Below are 21,224 nucleotides of genomic sequence, written 5' to 3' on the forward strand. Positions count from 1 at the left end.
ACTTTGTGTAAATGGAGTTATATTGTTTTGGGGCAGGCTTAAATTTTGGGGGTTCACCTGTGTCACTGATGTAATTTAATTGCTTTAGTTGGTGTGGAGTATTTTATCGCATCAGTTTATTCTCTTTGCTGTTGATGGGCATTTGGATTATTTCCACTTTGGGGCTACTAGGAATTATACTTCCAGGAACGTCCTCGAACACATCTCTTGGAGCACACGTGTGTGGATCACAGGGTATGCAGCTTGAGTAAATGCCATCAAAGTGTTTTCCCAAGTTTTTTCAACATACACTTTTTTATACACACTTTTATATGAGAGTTCCCATTGCTCCAGTGGCACCCCATCGGTAGTCTTTTAAATTTTAGCCATGCTCACGGGTGTTTTGTGCTATGTCACTGTGGTTTTAATTTGCATTTCCCTGGTAACCAATAAGAGTAAGCACTTTTCCAATTATTGGTCACTTGGATATTCTCTTTTGCAAAGTGCCTACTTAAGTCTCTTGTCCATTTCTCTAATTGGGCTTTCTGTGTTTTTCTTAATGAGCTTTAGGAGTACTTGATGTTCTTCAGCACTGGTTTCTCAATCAGAATCATCCGTAGGCCTTGTTAAGACACAGATTACTGGTCCACAGCACCACAGTTTCTGATTCAGTAGATCTGGGATGAGACACAAGAATGTGCATTGACAAGTTCCCAGGTGATGCTGATGCTCCTGGTCCAGGGACCACACTTTGAGAACCCGTGTTCTACAGTGTTTTAATGTAGCAGCAATAAATGTTTCCTGTGAGTTCAGTGCAAAGTCACCTTCAAACAACAAAAACCTCAACAATTTAATACTTGTTCCAGCCTAGGGCATAAGCTAATACGGTCTCCCTTCCTGGGTGAGAGTACACCTAGGCTTGCCTCAAGGGCCGCCTGAAACCCACCTGTCTACTTAGAATATGTGCTACGTCCAGTTAGCTGAGAGAACCAGTTGATAATGAAGCTATTTTTTGATCTCTGGAAAACTTGTGGGCTTTCAACAGCAAGAACACGAGTCAGTAATCCCTCCAAGAACAAAACACAGATCTCTGAATGGAGATGAAAATGGTCATTTATTTCAACTGAATTTTGTTTCATTAAAAAAATTCTATGATGACACTGAAATAGAAATAAAATAGAAACATGTTTTTTTTTTAACTGTCCTTAACCTCTAAAGACCAAATAAGCACATACACATTTGCAGTGTCTCCCACTGTTTCAACAAGCCTCATAACTATCACTGTTGCCATTTCAGTGTCATGAAATACTATCCATGACTATTAACTTACTGGCTTACTGAACTAAACATTAACCATATTATTTCTAAATACAAAGAGTCAAATAGCTACTGCACTCAAATTTTGTGTAGTTTGCCTTGAGTGCTTTTTAAGGCTTGACGCTACAAACCATTTGTTTCTTTCTTTAAAGAGTCTGAAAATCTACAATATGAGAGCATAAATATGAATGTATGCAACTTGAGGGTGGTTACACCTTATTCTCGAGGTCACGAGAGTCCAACTTAAAACCACAACAGTAAAACCTCTAGCAATCCGAACTCACATACCACAGCCACCGTCAAGAAAAACTAAAGACCCATGGTTCAAATAAAGTGCAGCAGGCCTTAGGAAGTACAGTGGTTTGCTGACTCACTCATCAGAAAGACTTAAACAAAGTGCTATTAGTGGTCAGAGGGAAAAGAACCTGGGCAGGTTCATAAAAGGGAGCCTGCTGGATACAGCCTGAGAATACACTGCACAATTACAGCCACTGTTTGTGATGATTTTCGGTTTTTCTCACCAAGTCAGGAGAGCTTGTACACACAGTGGAGACGGGATTTCAATAAACACTAAGCCAAAAGGCTTATAGTCAATAGTCCGTCCGTTATTAGTAAACCAGAAATCCAAATGAGACTCCTATGCTGTAGTCCAGAATTACAGCTTGTGGTTTGGTCTTTTTTGAAACTATCTCCATGATGACGGCAGTTACCATGTCAGAGTCCTGCAAATCTAGATGATCAATGATCACATTTGTGTCCTTCATTATCAAATCACCTACATGGCCATGGCTCCAATTCTGAGGAAGCATTATTTTCTCTTCCTTGCCTTTCAGAACATATAATTAAATACTGCCCTCCTGTATTTTAAGCATGTATCTTTTTTTAGAGGGGGGAAGACTCTACTATAATGTCACTTAAGATAAAGTTTATTTTTGGTTTTTCCTATTAGATTTAGCTGTACTATTTCAACCAGAGGCCTTTAGGGAGAAGTAATGGATCCTAGTTACATTCAAAAAAAAAAAAAAAAGTGGCGAGACAAAATGGCAACTTCACACAGTCTTCAAGTGAATAGAATCCCTGATATAATTGGAAAGTTATATAGAATTTGGGCCAGTAAAAAAAAAAAAAAAAAAGAAAGAAAAAAGTCTGTGACAACTTTGTCTTATGCCTTACAAAATGAGCTTTGGCTCTGAAGTCTCTTAAGGCACCAAACCTGGTAGAGCTTTTACTGGTGTCCTGCACCTGTGATTTGGATAAGAAAAAAAAAAAATACTATAGCATATAAATAAAAAAATAGTAAATCATCCTGCTAGAGTTTGAAATCGTTGGGTGAAGTTGGAGGGGTACTCCAAATAAACACCTTGCACGTGTAAATATTTTTTGCTAGTGTAAAAAAAGTACAAGAGAACTGACCCAGTACAAAAACTATTAGAAAAATGCCTCTGGAATAGACTTGATGCCGTGGTGCAATCACAGTGCTGTTTCAAAAATCGTAAAGGCTGAGGGCTGTCCGTTGGAAGCGTTCAGAGCCACATGGCCATTGTGAGTAAGATCTGGATAGTTCCTTCTGAAGTACACCTGTAAAAAGAAGAACCACAAAAAAGGTATAAAAAGAACACGTTTGGAGGTTTTCAAGCCCTCCTCCCCAGGTCGATGCATTTCCATGTCTATTTCTTCACGTGAAGTGAATCACATCACGACTGGAGTAAAGTTTAAAAAAATAGGGGACGGGTTGCCTGGGTGACTCAGTCGATTGAGCGTCCTTCTCTTGGTTTCGGCTCGGGTCACGATCTCACAGTTCCTGTGTTCGAGCCCCGTGTCAGGCTCTGTCAGGCTCTGTCAGGCTAACAGTATGGAGCCTGCTTGGGATTCTCTCTCTCCTTCTCTCTCTGCCCCTCCCTGCTTGTGTGCATGCTCTCTCAAAATAAACAGACTTAAAAAAATAATGAAAATAAAAACAATACCATAAAAAAACAAACCCACAATAGCGATATATTCCTTCTGTGAAGAAAGCAGCCCTATTAATGCCCTCGGCAGGGCGGGGGCTTAATGTCAAACAACCTGTAGATCCACTTTGGTTCTGATCGTTCTGATTCGTAGATATGTTTTATCACTACATTAAATTGATAAAGCAAAATCATTTTACTGACTCAAAACCTGGAGATAAATTAAAAACAGGGTGACAAAGAGGCTGGGGAATATAGCGTCTACACGAGGGTTTCTCATTTTCACACATAAAATGAGCACAATAGATTTGGATGTTAATATCAGGTTGTAATCCCTATATTTTATAAACTCTGATTGACAAGCATTGAAATGCTGGCGTATATGTATGAAATATCCCCGCGTTTAATTTGTGCGGCAGAGCAGTTATAGGGCCTATAGAAATGTGATCTGTGGATAGTGGGCCACAATAATGAAAAGAGAAGCAAAAGCTTTAACAATGACTCAACCAAGCATCTTCTCTAAAATGTAAGATGATACCAAATAATAGGACAGTTCTTTGCCAGGCCTTTGAGTTCTTGAATTCTACCAATTTCTAGCTGAACTAGAAGAGATACAGGTTTTCTGATAAATGTATAATCAGAACATAAAGGGAATGAAATGCTGTCAAGTTTCTCTGTTCCACAATCATCGGTTTTTAGTAGCTGTATCATATCTCGGTTCCTTGACAGATGCGCGTAACAAAATGAAATAATGTCAAGACTTGTGAGCTCTTATCTCAAAATGTGTTTGGGTGAAAAAGGACTTCAAATGTAATTTTTTTTTTCCCAAAGAAGAATGTGAAAAGTTTTGTTTGAGTCTTTAAAACAGAAAATGTACCATCTATCTGAGGCTGACACGTGTCATGAGCTGGGTCTCTTAAGTCACACGATTCCAGATCTATTTTACAACACCTGGCTCCAAATATATGTGTGGATGCTATCAACAAAGTTATCATGGGAGAGAAGGGGCTTCACATATAAAAAGGAAAATTGCTGGGACATCTACCTTCAGATTAAGTGTACTTTCTTTTTCTCTTATTGCTTACAGACTTGCTACTCCAAAACTAACATTACATATGAAATATTGTATATTAAAATGTCACTGAAGGAGTAAAATGAGGCCTTCTCCAAGAACGTTTGGACTTCACTGGGTGAAATCTGAAGTTATTTCCATTATAACACAAGTATTTAAAAAAATACCTTTGGGGGGTGTTAATTAAAAAAAAATTTTTTTAATTTAAAGCTATCCATATTTTGTACAGTTATAGATTTATGCACTCCCAAAAAAGAGGTATCTTGTTGAAACTAAAAACAACCAGAAGATTAAAAGTACCTTTTCATTTTCTACTGCTTGGTAGTCCTCTCCAAAAAAGCCAATTCCTTTCCCTATCACCCTCTGAATGTAATTTTTTATACAGGAAAGTCATTATTGGCAACGCTTCACTGAAATGGTCTTAGCTTCATGGTCTGAGACACCTGAAACTAAACCCTGAAAGCGAGCTTCCTGTGTATAAAATCCTTGATTTGACCCTTCTTCTCCTCACGTGTTGACGCGGCCGGGAATACACTGCAGCTAACAGCACACGCGAGAGAGGAGCCCTCCTCTTCCCGGGTTACGAAGGGTGCGGGTTATGAAGGCAGTTGGGTGACGGGTCCCCGTGCCGTAGGCTCAGCCTAGGATGGGGAGGTCCATCTCCATCCGCTCTTCCTGGGACTCACTGTTGACCCTGGAGAAATCACTCAAGCCCTCTCCATACCGGCGGCCTCACCTGTCAGGTGAGACAGTGACTTACCTCATAGGAACTAATTACTGGCTACAAACTGCAGACTGAAGTGAAGTGGTGGGTGTGATTACGAAGCCGCTCCGAGAAGTGGCCCCTCGGTCCACAGAAGGTAGCAGCATCACCCGCTTAAATGATGAAAACAAAACAGCTGGGAGGCCCTTTGTGGCTGTTTTGGTTTTATCTTTACAGATCCCCTGAGTTGGAGCCGAGACACCTTTAATTCGGTGAATATGGTCACCGGGGAGGCAGAAAGACAGTTAACAGACTACGAAAGGGGGCACTTGGGTGGCTCAGTCGGTTAAGCGGCTCTTGATTTCGGCTCAGGTGGTGATCTCATGGTCTATGGGTTCGAGCCCCATGCTGGGCTGACAGTGACACACTGACACACGCTGACAGTGTGGAGCCTGATTGGGATTCTCTCTCTCTCTCTCTCTCTCTCTCTCTCTCTCTCTCTCTCTCTCTCTGTCTCTCTCTCTCTCTCTGCCTCCCTCCTACTCAAAAGAAATAAACTTAAAAAAAAAAAGCCTATGAAAGTTGATATTCACTAACTGTTGACTTTGAGCAGGCACTTGGGCTCTTGGGTGTCAATTCCTCCATTTGTTAAAACGGGCAATAATGCCAGCTTAATACAGTTGTGAAGGTTAAAAGGAACAATACCATATAAGTTAAAGATCAGGGCAAGCAGACTGTATGCCCAGTGAGTTCTGGGCTTCTTGTCCCTCTTCCCCTCTTTCTCTTGGGTCTGCTTCATTACAGTTGCTCTAACGGAGGCTCAAACAAGGTGTAGTAATGGATGCTGGCTTGTCAATAAAGTAACCATCATGGAATTAGATCTTACTAAAAGCAACAGAGCAATAAAAGCTGCCCATGCATGAGTGAAAGCCAGCAAGTGACCTTTCATTTACATTGCTTCAACATGGTGATTTCTGGCTCCAGACTCTTGCCAGTTCACTCTCACTAAAGTGTATGGCCCTAGCTCAATTCCAGTAACTCTCAAACTCATCTTTACGGCAGGCCTAACTCTGGTTAGGTACACGCTGGCAGGTCTGTTGTTGAGGTTAAAGAGTACCAGAGAGGGGCGCCTGGGTGGCGCAGTCGGTTAAGCGTCCGACTTCAGCCAGGTCACGATCTCGCGGTCCGGGAGTTCGAGCCCCGCGTCGGGCTCTGGGCTGATGGCTCAGAGCCTGGAGCCTGTTTCCGATTCTGTGTCTCCCTCTCTCTCTGCCCCTCCCCCGTTCATGCTCTGTCTCTCTCTGTCTCAAAAATAAATAAACGTTGAAAAAAAAAAAAAAGAGTACCAGAGAGTTAGAGAAGACCTCTGCTTTTAAGATAACAGAAATGGATTTTTCCCTCCCCTTAATCGTCTCAGAAATCACCCTAAACAGCAAGGATACCGCGAGATAAAAAAGAAGCCCATCTTTAATGAAATCAGGACTCATCTGAAATCCCAAACGGCAAGATATCCGGATGGGCTGCCATATGCAACTGGATCCACTGGGGCTGTGGTAAGACAGAGAGGAAGTAGCTAGCGGAGATCTCAGCAATCATGGGAGAGCACAGTTGTCCAACTACCTGGCAAATTCCAAGGTGAGTCAATGAGGAATGTACAGAATCCCCATCTTTGCCTGAAGCATATACACTGATGAGGCCCTAGGAGAAGGGAGATACTGACATGCAAGTAACTGCCCATCTCTGCAGGCTAGGGAGGAGGACAGGCTAAATGAACACGCATCTTCAATTTCTCTCTCTTGCTTATACACACACACACACACACACACACACACACACAATTCTCTCCCTCTGTCATAAGGAACTTCTACGTTAAGCAGACAGAATTCCCTTTAGCCTGAAATAATGTCCTAGCCACCATCATCCTATAAAAATATAGTCTAGGAAAAACTCACTTAATTCAAAGATGAGTGGTAGGAATAACAACAACAACAACAACCAACAACATTATAGTAGTAGTACAGGATCTGTAAAATACACAGTAAGGAAAAGGAACAAGATAAGCACATGTCAAATAAATACTCACTGAACAAACGGAAACTGTGAAAAAAATATAATGTAATACACTCAAAGAAAATACAGAACAATCAACCTGTGGACAACAGAAATTTGAATGTTTGGAAATGTGGCACAGCAACATGAGACGATGAAGCAGGAACTGACTGGGGCCACGAGTGGAATGGAGAACAGGGAAGCATCACAGAAAGGGCAGCTGTGTGAACGCAGCACAAAGTAGTTCAGCAACCACTGGAGAAACAGGATGAGACGCGGGGGACAGAATTGAGAAAGCAAGCATAATTAGAAGTTAATAAAGAATTAAAGGGGTGCCTGGGTAGCTCCGTCGGTTAAGCGTCTAGACTTCAGCTCAGATCATGATCTCACAGTTCACGAGTTTGAGCCCCATGTCGGGCTCTGGCAGCTCGGAGCCTGGAGCCTGCTTCGGATTCTGTGTCTCCCTCTCTCTCTGCCCCTCCCCAGCTCGTGCTCTGTCTCTGTCTCTCTCTCTCTCTCAAAAATAAATAAAATCATTAAAGAAATAAAATAATTAAAAAGGATCAAGGAGAAAATAGCTTTATAACATAAAGAACAAACAACATATACATGATAGATATGTGTAAAGAGGAGACTCCAATCAAAGGAAGAGAACTTCAAAGCTACAATTCCAGTAACTTCCAGAAATAAAAGACGTGAAGCTAGGGAACAAAAGGGTACATCATACCCTAGGAAAAACTAATGGCCTTCAAAACTGAGAAAGAGTCCTTTGGGCTTCAGGAAAGAAGATCAAGTTAAGTCTAACTTGACCGCTCCATATGAATAAACAATGAGAGAACCCTTAGAGCAAAATTTATAGCATACTAAGTGAAAGAAAGTGGGACCCAAGAATTTTATAGCCAAAGCATTTAAATTAGAGGTGCAGCAAATTTTATACACACACACACACACACACACACACACACACACAGTTAAGTCAGGGGGATTCTAACTCCAACAAACCCTCCTTTAAGATGGTACAGAGCACTGTTTTCCAACCTTTTGTTTTGACTGTCACCCACAGTAGTAAGTACATTTTTTTTTAACGTTTGAGAGCGAGCACGTGCACAAGTGAGCACATGTGTGCACATGAACAGGAGAAGGACAGAGAGGAGACAGAAAGAATCCCAAGTAGAGCCCAACACAGGGCCTGATCTCACAAACCATGAGATCAGGAGTAAGTACATTTCATATTACATTGAGACTCAGTACAGACCCAAGAAATATTTACTATTACTATGACAGTTACACTGTTCTTTTCTTTCCATTCCATTCTTTTCTTTTTTTTTTTTTAATTTTTTTTTTCAACGTTTATTTATTTTTGGGACAGAGAGAGACAGAGCATGAACGGGGGAGGGGCAGAGAGAGAGGGAGACACAGAATCGGAAACAGGCTCCAAGCTCTGAGCCATCAGCCCAGAGCCCGACGCGGGGCTCGAACCCACGGACCGTGAGATCGTGACCTGGCTGAAGTCGGACACTTAACCGACTGCGCCACCCAGGCGCCCCCATTCCATTCTTTTCTATCTCATTTTTTTAGTTTTATTTTTTTATTTTAGAGAGTATGAAAGGGGGAGAGGGGGAGAGGGACAGAGAGAGAAAGAGGGATCTTAAGCAGGCTCCACACTCAGTTCAGCATGGAACCCAATGCTGGCCTCAATCTCACGGTCCCACATTGGGCTCTGTGCTGACAGCTCAGAGCCTGGAGCCTGTTTCAGATTCTGTGTCTCCTTCTCTCTCTGACCCTCCCCCATTCATGCTCTGTCTCTCTCTGTCTCAAAAATAAATAAACGTTAAAAATAAAAAAAAAAATAAAACAAGCAAGTAAAATAATAAAGGTTTAAGTATTTTTAAAGATTTGACAGTAAACACAATAAGGAAAACTAAACAACAAAAATCTGGTGGGAGCACAGGGAGAGAGGGAAGAGATGTTGTCATTGTTCATAATGGGGAATCAATAATAATAAAGTGTTCCCAGGAGAAATGGAAGGTACACACATAAAACAATGAGCAAAGAAAAATAAATAGAGGCACCTGGCTGGCTTAGTCAGTAGAGATTGAGACTCTTGATCTTGGGGTTGTGTTCCAGCCTCATGTTGGGTAGAGATCAATTAATTTTTTTTAATCTTAAAAAAAATACATACTAATTAAAAGGTTAAAAAAAAGGAACACTAAAAGCTGAAAACATAATAGAAGTGTGATTCTCAATAAATGTAAATGGACTAAACTCATCTGTTAAAAAAAGGAGGACTAAGATTAAATCTCAGAGCTAACTGAACTATATGCCATTTACAGGAAATATTTCTGTAATCTGATACTAAAAGACTAAGATATACCAGGTGAATGAAAACAAAGGGAAAAGCAGGAGACTCAACTGAAATTTTGAACCAGCTTGCCTGCATTCAGGGCCAGGTGCATTAAATGAAGCCAAGAAAGAAAAGCACTTTAAAATAGAAGAAAATATAATTCACAGTGAAGACCCAAGTCAAGAATATCTGTGGACTAAAAAATGAGAACATAAAAATTAAAAACCAAAATGACAAGCAAAGCAAAAATGACAGGAACTATAAAGTGAAAGGTTGTAATAATATAAGACTAACATAATGTGTCACATCAAATGGACCAAAATAAGGAGAAGATCTAAATAATTACTAAAGTAAATCTAATTAAAAGTCATTAAATGCTATACTGTAAACAAACACTAGTCCATCTTTTTAAACACGCGAAAAACATTCACAAAAGTTGACTATGCACTAGAACACAAGAAAAGTATTAACAAATACTGTTTCTGGGTGGAAACAGCATAGACAACTCTATGATCACAAGGCAATGCAAATCAACACTGATGAGTAAACTAGAAAACATAAAAAAAAACCAAACCCCCACCACCAGGAAGTTTTAAAGGCCCCTTTCTCAATTTTTGAGCCAAAGAGAAAATTGAAAATAAAATTTTAGGGGCGCCTGAGTGGTCAGTCGGTTAAGTGTCCAACTTCGACTCAGGTCATGATCTCATGGTTCATGGGTTCAAGCCCCACATCGGGCTCTGTGCTGACAGCTCAGAGCCTGAAGCCTGCTTTGGATTCTGTGTCTCCCTCTCTCTCTCTCTCTGCTCCTCCCCCACTCATGCTCTGTCTCTCTCTAAAAAATTTAAAAAAAGAAAAAAGAAAACAAAACTTTAGATTTGTATTTGAAAACTTAACTATGACAAAAGCACTGCATACCAGAACCCAGTAGCGTATAGCATAGCATATAGCTAGAACAGTCTTCCGAGAAAAGTTGACTGCCTTAAAATATTTATATTAATGAACAAGAACGAATGAAAACAAATGCATTCAAGAAACCACAATAAAATAAACCAAAGACAGTATTAACACATATAAAAGCAGAAAGTGATAAACTGGAACATAGAGTACAAGAATCAGTAAGTAAATCTACCAGCTCATTCTTTGGGAAAAGAAAACTAAACTGTAACAACTTAATTAGAAGGAAAAAATGGGGAGAAGAGAGTGGAGAAAGCATAAATACTATGTAGCCATTAAAAAGAATGACATAACCAGGGGCGCCTGGGTGGCTCAGTCGATTTAAGCGTCTGACTCTTGATTTTGGCTCAGGTCATGATCTCACGGTTTGTGAGTTCAAGCCCCACATCGGGGCCTCCATGGGATTCTCTTTCTCTTTCTCTCTGTTCTTCCCCCACTTGTGCTCTCTCTTTCTCAAATCAACTTTTAAAAAAAGATAATTATATACATTGATATAATATGAGATACATTAACTGAAAGAAGTAAGAAACAGCTGTCACTTGTGCTCACAAAACAGAAAGTATATATGCACAAGTCTGTGTTGACAAATGGGCTGTATCAGCAGAAGGGTCAACACAGGTGTCAGAGCTCTGTCCTGAAGAGTGGGTGGATGACTTACCTTTTATTTATAAGCTAAAACAATCATTTTAAAAAACTGTGAAGTTTTTGAGTTTTATAGCATTAGTTTATATCAACTGTTAAAAAAAAACTTATTACTAAAAACAAATTTAGAGTTTCTAAAGCTTACCTAGAAGAACTTTGGGTACTTCATTTGTTATTTTAGGGGGGTAATGGTTCAATCCACAGCCTTTAAAAAACCAATCCCCTTTCGTTGTTGAGAGGGAAAACTCTTGTATTTGTAAAAGGCTCTGCATTCTTCAAAGCAGGTAAGCATACAGTGTCTCATCTGATCCTTGTAGCCAGGCCTTGCTGTAACCCCAGCACAAGTGAGGAACGGGCAGCTCAGAGACCTCAGGAGACATACGGGGCCATGGGGCTGCTAAGCGTTTCTACCAATTCAAACTGGTCCAGGCTCCTAGAACATAGGATTATCAGGATTTCCTAACTTTGGGGTTATAGCTGGTGATTTCACCAATAGATAAAATGGCACCTGTTATATACTGGGAACAAAGGAACTCCAAAAAACCTCAATTAGGTCTGCTTCATCATGGAGGAGAATGAATGACAAGATTCACCTCGGTTATGGGCTGAACTGTGTCCCCTCGAGATTTGTATGTTGAAGTCCTAAGCCTTCAGTGTCTCAGAATGTGATTGTATGTGGAGATAGGGTCAGTTAAGTTAAAATGAGGTCACAGAGGTGGGTCCTAATCTAATCTGACTGGTGCCCTTGTATGAGGAGTTTAGCACTCAGGCACACACAGAGGGCAGACCACACTAAGACAAAGAAGATGGTCCTCGACAAGCCAAGGAGCGATATTTCAGAGGAAACCAACCCTGTCGATACCTTCATTTCAAAACTCCAGCTTCCAGAACCGTGAGGAACAAATTGCTGTGGTTTTAAGACACCTATTCTGTATACTTTGATGGGGTAGCCCCTAGAAGACTAACGCACCTCCCCGCTTTATGTACCTAAAAAGTACTTTCTCTACTATTCCACAGATCATCTCTGAGGGTCAACGAGAGTAATTACGCTTGCCTATACCAACATTTGAAGAGAAACAACTATGTGGTCAAGACAACGTTGACGTGGAAGTACCTTTTTCTAAATGTTGCATTTTCTTTTCAAAGAAACGGATTCCAACCTGTCAGGAGCTGAAAGCTTGTTAACTTACACCCATCTTCCTACTGTCATTATTCTCAGTGATGCTTTGATATTTGATGGCTGCACATTTAAAAAGTTGACAATCTGACAGCCTGCTCTAAGACGTCCAAGCATGTGCAGAAGTGATGTCAAGAAGATACTCAACTGGGATACGTATTTCCTTACGTCTTTCCAGAGAGGTGACCTGAGCCTCTGAGATCCCAGAGGGATGTGCTGCCATTATGTAAACCTGGCCCCATGTTGGATTCCACATGAGAAAAGGAGCAGGGTTTTGAAATTGGACATGTGGACCACAGCAACTCTCAGCTTCACCCAGCAATTAGCCCTCTGCTCTCCACTGACCAGCTCTGTGACCTTAGGTGAGTCCTCAATCCAGTCTCCTTGTCCATGAAGTGGGATAAGAAAGAACCACCAGGAGGATTAAGTGAACTCACACATGTGAGAACCACATAAGATAAATGATACAGAGCTATACGAATGTAGCACCGTTAATATTATTATGTTAGGTGCAAGATTACAGGACCAGGAATCCCGAGGTTTCTAATTGCAACCTCTGAGCATTTCTGTACGTATGTCACGCTTGGTTAAAACATTTCTTAAAAGAGCAGATGTCTAATTCTGTGTCTGCTGCAAATGAGAGCTAACGTAAGTTATCTATATATAGGACCACCTTACTTCTAAGGGGCCTTAGCTTCCTATTTGTAAAAAGAGGGTGTTGAACTATACCATCTTCTGTTATCTGGACCCATCTGTGATTTATTTGTCATTACTCAACGCCTTGATGATACACAACGATAACAGATTTTTAAAACGGAGGCTTTGACACGTAGGTGGGGACACATCTGTTTGATGTGAAATGCCTGAGGTCAGAGAACAAAGGGGTTTGTAAGATTCCTGGCTGTTTTACGAGCAGATTATACAGGGGATCCCCAATGACTGACTGCCTGGGTCTTCCGAGGGAAGAAGCACCGACTGGGAGACATCCAGTTGGTGAAAGTCTCTGCATTTCAGCCCTGAAAGCAGTACACTGGCTTCTCTACATTCATGTACGATGGAAGTACTTACGAAAAGTTCAGAATTCAGATTTCCTCATCCCTGACCCTGGGTGTAAACTCTGATTCTGCCAATTATCCAGCCAGCTGTGTGACTCTGAGCAATTTCCTTCCCCTCTCAAAGTCTCAGCCTTTTTTTTTTAATGTTTATTTTTGAGAGACAGACAGTGCAAGTGGGGAGGGGCAGAGAGACAAGGAGACACAGAATCCAAAGCAGGCTCCAGGCTGTCAGCACAGAGCCCAATGTGAGGCTCGAACCCACGAACTGTGGGATCATGACCTGAGCTGAAGTCGGATGCTTAACCGACTGAGCCACGCAGGCGCCCTTCAGATTCCCAGCCTCTTACACCGGCACCAAGACAAGAGAACCTACATCACACACGGTGCACGATGAGTGTCAGAGCCTCATCCCGCACCTCCAAATTGCTCAGCACATAAACAGAGCATCTCTGCTCTTCTCAGCTCTTGGGTTTATTATACTGGGGATATCTAAGAAATACATCTGACACGTTTGTTAGTCCCCAGCACGATACTGCGGGCACACATACACATTTACCGAATGGTTTTTGAGGATGAAGCAGCATTTGAAGAAATGTTCTACGAACAGTGGCAGTTATAGCTCTTTATTTCTGAGTTGGAGGGATGAGACAAAACAGTGACAGAAGAGAACTTAAGCTGTGTTTTGGATAAATTTCTCACACACGAGGGCTGTTAGATACTGGGACAGATTTTCTCCTGTTGTCTTTAATAGACACTTAAGATATTACACAAGTAATTTTCTCTTGCAGTGAAAATCTGGGAAATGCAGAAAAGGATGAACAGAAAAATGCACCTATGATTATAATGCCCAGGGAGAAATAGTTCTGATGGGGAGCTTCAAGACTACTGATCCCATGCCATCCCAACCACACACCTCAAGGGGCAAGAACACCTGACTTCCCTTTCTTCCTTCCATCAAGCCAACTCCCACCTTGTATCAGAAAGAGTTACAGGTGGCTGCAGGACATTGGCTAAGTCCCTTAAGCCAGGCCGCAGTTTTCATATCACACGTGTAGAATGAGAAGATACATTACTTATTGGAAAGATACCAGATAATCTGAATGTTTTTTTTAATTTATTTTCTTAATATATGAAATTTATTGTCAAATTGGTTTCCATACAACACCCAGTGCTCATCCCAAAAGATGCCCTCTTCAATACCCTTCACCCACCCTCCCCTCCCTCCCACCTCCGACTCTGAATGTTATTCACTGAACATCAGCACCACGTACAGTGCTTAGTACTTGCACACACATCATCTCTGTGAAAATGCTTTGTACATCTCCAAGCACCACTCAGACTATAGCGTTAGGGTGGCAGAGATTCTTTTTTTTTTTTTTTAATTTCAATGTTTATTTTTGGGAGAGTGAGCATGAGCCTGGCGCCCCAAGGTAACATAGATTCTTGATCATCCCAATGACCGTTTCATCATCTAGAAGGCAGAGGAAGCACAAGGGGTAACTAGGCCTTCTTCTAAACCACCACGAATTAGGGAGAAACCTGGGCAAGAAGCGTATCATGTGGTTTTCTTTGCAAATTATAAAACAGAAAAGCAACCTACACATTTCCCTGCTAGATATTTCTAGACCCAATGGACAACATCCCACATTCTTTTTTTCTCAAACTCTCAAAATTTCCTGGATGTGCCTTGACCGTATTTGCAACTCAAATGTGAGCGCCGATTAGAATGAAATGTAACGGGCCTGCAAAATGTGGAAGTTCTGTGCCACATGAGAATCTGAAAGCATGGAGTTCAACATGTGACATCTCTCTAGAATCGGATCTCTCACTCCTCTTGGGCACAGGTGCTTGCGCCCCGCAGCGCCCCCGCGTGCCTGCGCACGCGAGCATGCGCACCTGGGGCACCCCCACTCCCCCACCGATTCTGCCCATTCTCAGCAGACCTGACTTCAACCTGGGACGTGTTGTTAAGACCCAGTCGTGAAGCGTTGTCTCCGAAGGCTTATAATTGAGAAGGGCACAGGGTGCTTGTTAGAGCACCCCTCGTGCCAGATTGCGAGGAGTGAAGGGCTGAGATGAGCTTTAATTACCGCTCCTCATGGCCCGCTTACCTGTTTTGCTGTTTCGATGAGGGCAGCGGCTTCTGCCTGGCCCAGCTGCTGCACCATCTTGTAAAACAGGCTCTCTTCATTCTGCAGCAAAACATACGGTTCATCATATTCTTTCAGTCTTCCTGAATCCAAAACCTGTTAATCAGCAGAAAGAAACCCATTAGCACACAATGTTTTGCAGTAACATATTATAAGCCAGACAATATTTCGGAAAGGGGCCGGAGAAGGAGAATAGAGAGAATCCATTTGGGTGGTAGGCCTGCCTGGTGTTTAAACGGTTTGATTACCCTGTTTTACTAGGCAGACAAAGGCCTAGCCCGACCTTTTATTATTATAATGTTATAGGAAAGGAAGAAAATGAAAGTTTTAGACTATGATTATGGGCACTCAGCAGTCCTGTGGCGTTTTATATTCTGCCAAAGGCTTTTGGGGTTGTTATTAGTGCTTTTAGCTCTCAGACTCTGAGCTTTGAGGGTTATTTATACATACATTCAGAGTTGGGAAATTTCTTGATTTAGAAAATCAAACTCAATTTATGAAAAAGTAGGGTGATGTCATCCAGGCCAGATGGCAGTGACCTGAGAGCAAATTAGCTGCTAAGCTGGTCTGACAGAATCTGAGCAATATCTGGAAAAGGAGTAAATGCTTCTGGAATTTCTTTAGGGTCCTGGAATATGTCAGCTGGTAAGAGGGGACAAAATACCCGTCAGCGAGATTAAGGTGCATCCTGAAGTTGGCTTTGGTGGGAGCTTATTATTCTGGGAGTGAAAGGCTGGCTAAAAGAGCTGCTCCCTAAGCAGCTTTAGCATAATTGCTCTGCACAGAAGAAATCTCTAGAAATCCAATTTTCTCTCTGGATAAGACTAAAGAAGTAATTAAGAAATTGAGCTCCAAATTCCAGCGATCATGGCCTGCACAGCACACGGGGGCAGCCCAATCTCAATTGTAGAGGATCTGAGTATCTGTGTGCACAAGTATCTTTCCTGCTTCCTTTTCTTTCTTCGGCTGCCTGCCTTTCAAGCCATTTTATTGCTCATTAATATGTCCACTAATTGGAAATTGAAAGGGAGAGGAAGGGGCTCTTAACTCTGCATTTCTACTTATTAGTAGCTCTGGTTAATGGTTTGGGAGGGAAGAAAAGAGTCTGAAACCATTGGCCCAGATGATGTACCTAGGAAAACAGTTCTGATGTTAAGTGGTACTTAGTTCTTCATTTAGGCTGTATTTAGAGTAAATTTATCTTAAGGGAATATGCTGAAACTCTTAAGCCGGACACAGGCTGTTTGTCCACATCTAGGTATTGCAGTTAATTCTGTCCCGTGGTATTTAATCGGAAACATTTATTAAGTCTCATAACGGGCATTTTCCTGTTAATCTTTTGTTTACTACTGTGAATCACTGCTAAGGGCAGCTTTCTCAAAAGAGTTCAAGAATAATTGAATCTGTCACATCCACATAATAATTAAAACGTCCTATAATTTGGCATCCAATTTAGATGCCCCAAATGTGTAATTTTACTTAAGCATAGCATTACAGAGCATAGCCACTCCTCCTGATGTTGAAGAAGAAGAAAAAAACCAATTTTAAAATACAGGTTTCTCTCATGCTGAAGACTAAGTAAATAAGTGAATCAAATTACTTCATACAATGAAGAACCTGATATTCTGCAAAAGCAACAACTTTTAAAAATCACCAGAGCTGGTGGAAAAGGAGTTCTCCAACTATCAAGACTGTATGTAATTTTTAATGGAATGAAACTACTGATATTTCGTCCTTGTCCAACTTCCTACTTTACTCAAATTTGAATGAACAGCACATTTTTCCATTTTCTCTCCTACCGTCTGAAAATACACAAATGCCACTAGATGAGCAGTTCTCAGAACTGACCAGTGTCTGAAAAGGCAGAGCCAGAAAAAAAATTAATGCTCCTAAAAAGCAATAGAGTTAACAATATAAATGACCAAAAAATTTATTTTGGTCAGAATACTTTGAGCCTTATGAGTATTAAATATAAATGCAATTTAACAAAGAATGACTACCTTAAGATAATATTTTAGAAAGTTACCTCGTAAGTAAAATAGTGGTCTTTTGAATTTGGAAAAGAAGAAAATAGCTGTGGATTGAACACTCATTGTACTACATGCTTTGTAGACATTGCTGTTAATTCTCAAGGTATACAGGGTACATAATGTCCTTCCTCCCTTCCTTCCTTCCTCCCTCCCTTCCACCCACCACCTATTTGTCATTTTTTCCTTCTTAACCTCCATTCTCCCATCCATCCATCCAGGAAATACTGACACCTAATATCAAAGCACTGTTTTAAGAATAGGAGATTCAAAGATGAGCAAGATACATTCTGTCCAGAAATTCACAACCAGAGATGAAGACTGAGGGTGCAGAAGTGTTAAGTAACTTAGCTGAGGCTACGGAATCAGTAGATGGCAGAAGTGGGGTTCAAACACAGGTCCGAACCCCTATTCTTTCCATGTGCGTTCCCAGAGAAAGACACTTAGATTATTTATTATCAGATACAATATAAGGGAGATGAGAATTTTAACTTCAATTTTCTTTTTTTCCCCTAATGTTTGAGACAGAGAGAGAGAGAGAGAGAGCGCGTGCACGAATGTGGGAGGGGTAGATAGACAGACACAGAATCCGAAGCAGGCTCCAGGCTCTGAGCTGTCGGCACAGACCCCCAATGTGGGGCTTGAACTCACGAGCTGTGAGATCATGACCAGAGCTGAAATCGGATGCTTAACCGACTGAGCCACCCAGGCGCCCCTAACTTCAATTTTCTAAGATACCTTTCTATATGTATAATACCTTACATTAACTTTGTATAACTTAAGAAAATATGCCTATAAATGTAAACATTCCCCACTACATTTTTATTATACTTGGGGCTCACATTATTTACTGCGTGCCTGGTAGACACTCACAGAAAAAGAAAACCAATTTTATTAAACTTTCAGGATTAATAAAGAACAAGTAATATGTGGCAAAAACACATTTGAGGAAAATAAGTAAACTTTCATTAATTCCTGAATTTGTTCAGCAAACATTTATCGCATACTTAAGTGCATTCGTGTCATCATGACAGATGCTGGGGAAGAGGCACAAGAGAGTTAAGCCACAGCCCCTGACATTTGGGAGCCTGTACTAAGAGAGAGAAGAAAGACTGCAAGTGTCTATACTGCAAGAAGAAAAAAAAAAAGCACTGGCAGAAACAAGAGTGTGGAGCCGCCAGGACTCAGGCCAGGCGCTACAGAGCCCCTTGGGGCGCAGACTGAGGAAAGTCCTGGAACAGAACTGTACACATTTTGCCTTTACATTTACTGGTTTGAGCAAAGATTCCAGGTCTTTTATGATAACTGCACACAAAGCAACTCCAATTTTTAAAAATTGTTTATTTAGTTTGAGACAGCGAGCAAGCACACACATGCTCACACACAAGCAGGGGAGGGACAGGGAGAGAAGGAGACAGAGAATTCCAAGCTGGCTCCACACTGTCAGCGCAGAGCCCAACATGGGGCTAGACCTCAGGAGATCTCACGAACCTTGAGATCATGACCTGAGCCAAAATCAAGAGTCGGACGCTTAACCGACTGAGCCACACAGGCGCCCCTCCACATTTTCTTTATGTACAGAAAAACAGGTATAATTTTGAGTTTTTATCTTTAACATCTTCCGTAACTGTAAGAAAAGGCTCCTGTGATCTCCCGCTGCGCCCCCTATAACCCAAGTTAAACTACAAATGAAACCACACATTCAAACTGGTGTGAGAGCAATCCTATGGTGCCAGGATCTCTCCAGGAACGCCAACCTCAAATCACTCGCGCGCTCTCGCTGGTTAAGGAAAAATCCATTATATTGGATGAGTCAGTCAGTTACATAAACTCCATGAAGATGTGCTTATCAGGCCTGTGTATCTGCAGATATGGCAGGGAGCTGTCCTAGATATAAAAATTAAATGGACCCATTGCAAAATAATCTAATCCATTTTAAACACCAGGATGCTGTATCAGTGATGGTGGGGTGGCTGCAGGGAGAGGCGGGTGTGGAGGGGGTGTGCAGGACAGGGTGGAAGAAACCTGACAACAGGAAAGAGATGCCTGGAAGTTTTCGATCGGCAATAAGCAACAGAGGCAGATCCCACTTAACAGCAAGCAGAGTGGGAAGATCTGAGTTTCAGACATCTGCTTTTGGTGGCCTGGAGACAAAGGGGCATAGGGACAGTTCTCCAAGCTTGGGAGTTGGGTTGGGTCCCTCACTGGTAAGGTGGATGGCTGTGAGGTTCTCTGTGATAAGATACGGTGGCAAGTGTTACTCAAAACCCTTTCTTAGGTCTTGAAATGGTCAGTCATTGTGACTTGGGGAAGATGAAGGCCAGGTCACAGCGACTGCCACAGCGGCTCCCCAAATTCCTGCTATTGTATGGAAGCACACACCTCCTTTCCCAAAGTATTTCTTCTTCTGGACTGTGCTTTCAACCTTCATGTTAGTTATTTTTGCCTCTGAAAACATGAGTGGAAATCTCCTGGTGTATTTTTTTTAAGGAGCTTTTCTCTTCTGTGACGTTCTGAGATACAGGCTTATCAAAAGTTCCATGAAGGTGAAAAATTGAATTTAAATAAAACTCCAGGTAGCTCTGAGGTGTGTTTGTGCTCTCCCAGGTGGGTATGGGACAGCAGTGTGTGGGTTTGATTTCTCTGGGGAAAACTCTACTGAAAAGAGGCTTGAGTTTAGGATGAGAGGTAAAGATTAGAAAACTGTAAGGTGGCTCATAAGCAGAGAGGTGGAATCTGGGTGTCTCAGCCCCGGCTTTCCTTCTCCAGACCCCCTAAGTCCGGGGAGTGAAAATGCTGAGCAGAGACGCAGTGTTGTTGCACCAGCTGTATGTCTGCCGGTGTTTCCTTCGCTGCTGCTGCCAGGGAGAATCCGGGGTGCAGTGAGGACTGAGGGGACACAGAGACGAGAGAAAAACGCTGTGCCACTGGCTGAAGAGACGGCAGGTCACAAGTAACCAGCTAATCCTAAAACTACAGGGAAGAGCTGTCTTTAACGCAGAGACAGTGGTGAGTATTAGGAGAAAGAGGATTTCTAATTTGTCTGTCTTGCTCCACTGTTTTGTGGCAACTGAGCAAATGAGGAAGATTAAATTAGCTGTCATTATGACTACATCATGTTTAATAAAGTTAAAATTGAGAGAACATCTTTGTAAAATAGAATTCTAAGCCTAACACATTAATGGCGCTTAATGAACCAAAACTGGGTAAATCCCTTTGGAGAGCCAACACATAAACAAAGCTATTAATTAGGTCACAGTTGTTTCCCAACAAGCCTTTTGTTTGATTTACTTACAGTAAACAAAACCATATCCATACGTCTTTGTGCAGAAGTATTCACCAGTGCAACAAAATGTAATTATTACACCGTGAGCGCGTGCAATTACACGACTTTACGATGACAAGGCTGTGGTTATGCCCTTCATTAGCATCCGTCACTTCCCCAGCCCCTCCGTGAGCGACCGCCACCCTCTGGAGCAGGAGGCCTTGCTGCTGAGTGACTCGTCTTTATGTCCCTAAAGCTTTCAGAATAACAGAACAGATGATCACTTGCTTTTGGAAAGGAAATGGGTATTTCTAAAGCCAGCAAGAAAAAAAAAAAGATTGATCCAAAAATCAAAGGTTCAAGAAGGAACATTATTTATGGTGTTTTGCTAGACTAAAAGCCAACTAGTAATCAGAAGTTCTAGAATAAAACAGAAGGCTTCTCCCTGGAGTGGATGGAACACAGAGGACGATTCCCCGATGATGAACTAGGGAATGAGTGCCACTTGGATCCCCTGAGGTCTGATCCTGCCATTCCCTGTCAA

At 41.7% G+C, this 21,224-nt stretch overlaps 1 protein-coding gene across 3 annotated transcripts in view; it reads right to left on the reverse strand.

Moving 5' to 3' along the window:
- Window positions 1-1,074: 1,074 nt before the first annotated feature.
- The window catches only part of ABCC4 (ATP binding cassette subfamily C member 4), a 264,706-nt gene continuing 244,556 nt past the window's right edge, over window positions 1,075-21,224 (reverse strand). For all 3 annotated transcript variants that reach the window (XM_047081091.1, XM_047081080.1, XM_047081094.1), the window contains 2 exons: window positions 15,350-15,484; window positions 1,075-2,874 (listed from right to left, as the gene is read on the reverse strand). In XM_047081091.1, coding sequence (XP_046937047.1) covers window positions 2,767-2,874; window positions 15,350-15,484 — 243 coding nt within the window. In that variant the 3' untranslated portion in view covers window positions 1,075-2,766. The remainder of the gene's footprint in view (window positions 2,875-15,349; window positions 15,485-21,224) is intronic.

This window comes from Lynx rufus, unplaced genomic scaffold (assembly GCF_022079265.1).
Source record: "Lynx rufus isolate CCGP_SWC_20201006 ecotype Redwood Valley unplaced genomic scaffold, mLynRuf1.p SCAF_1, whole genome shotgun sequence".
Taxonomy (NCBI): domain Eukaryota; kingdom Metazoa; phylum Chordata; class Mammalia; order Carnivora; family Felidae; genus Lynx; species Lynx rufus.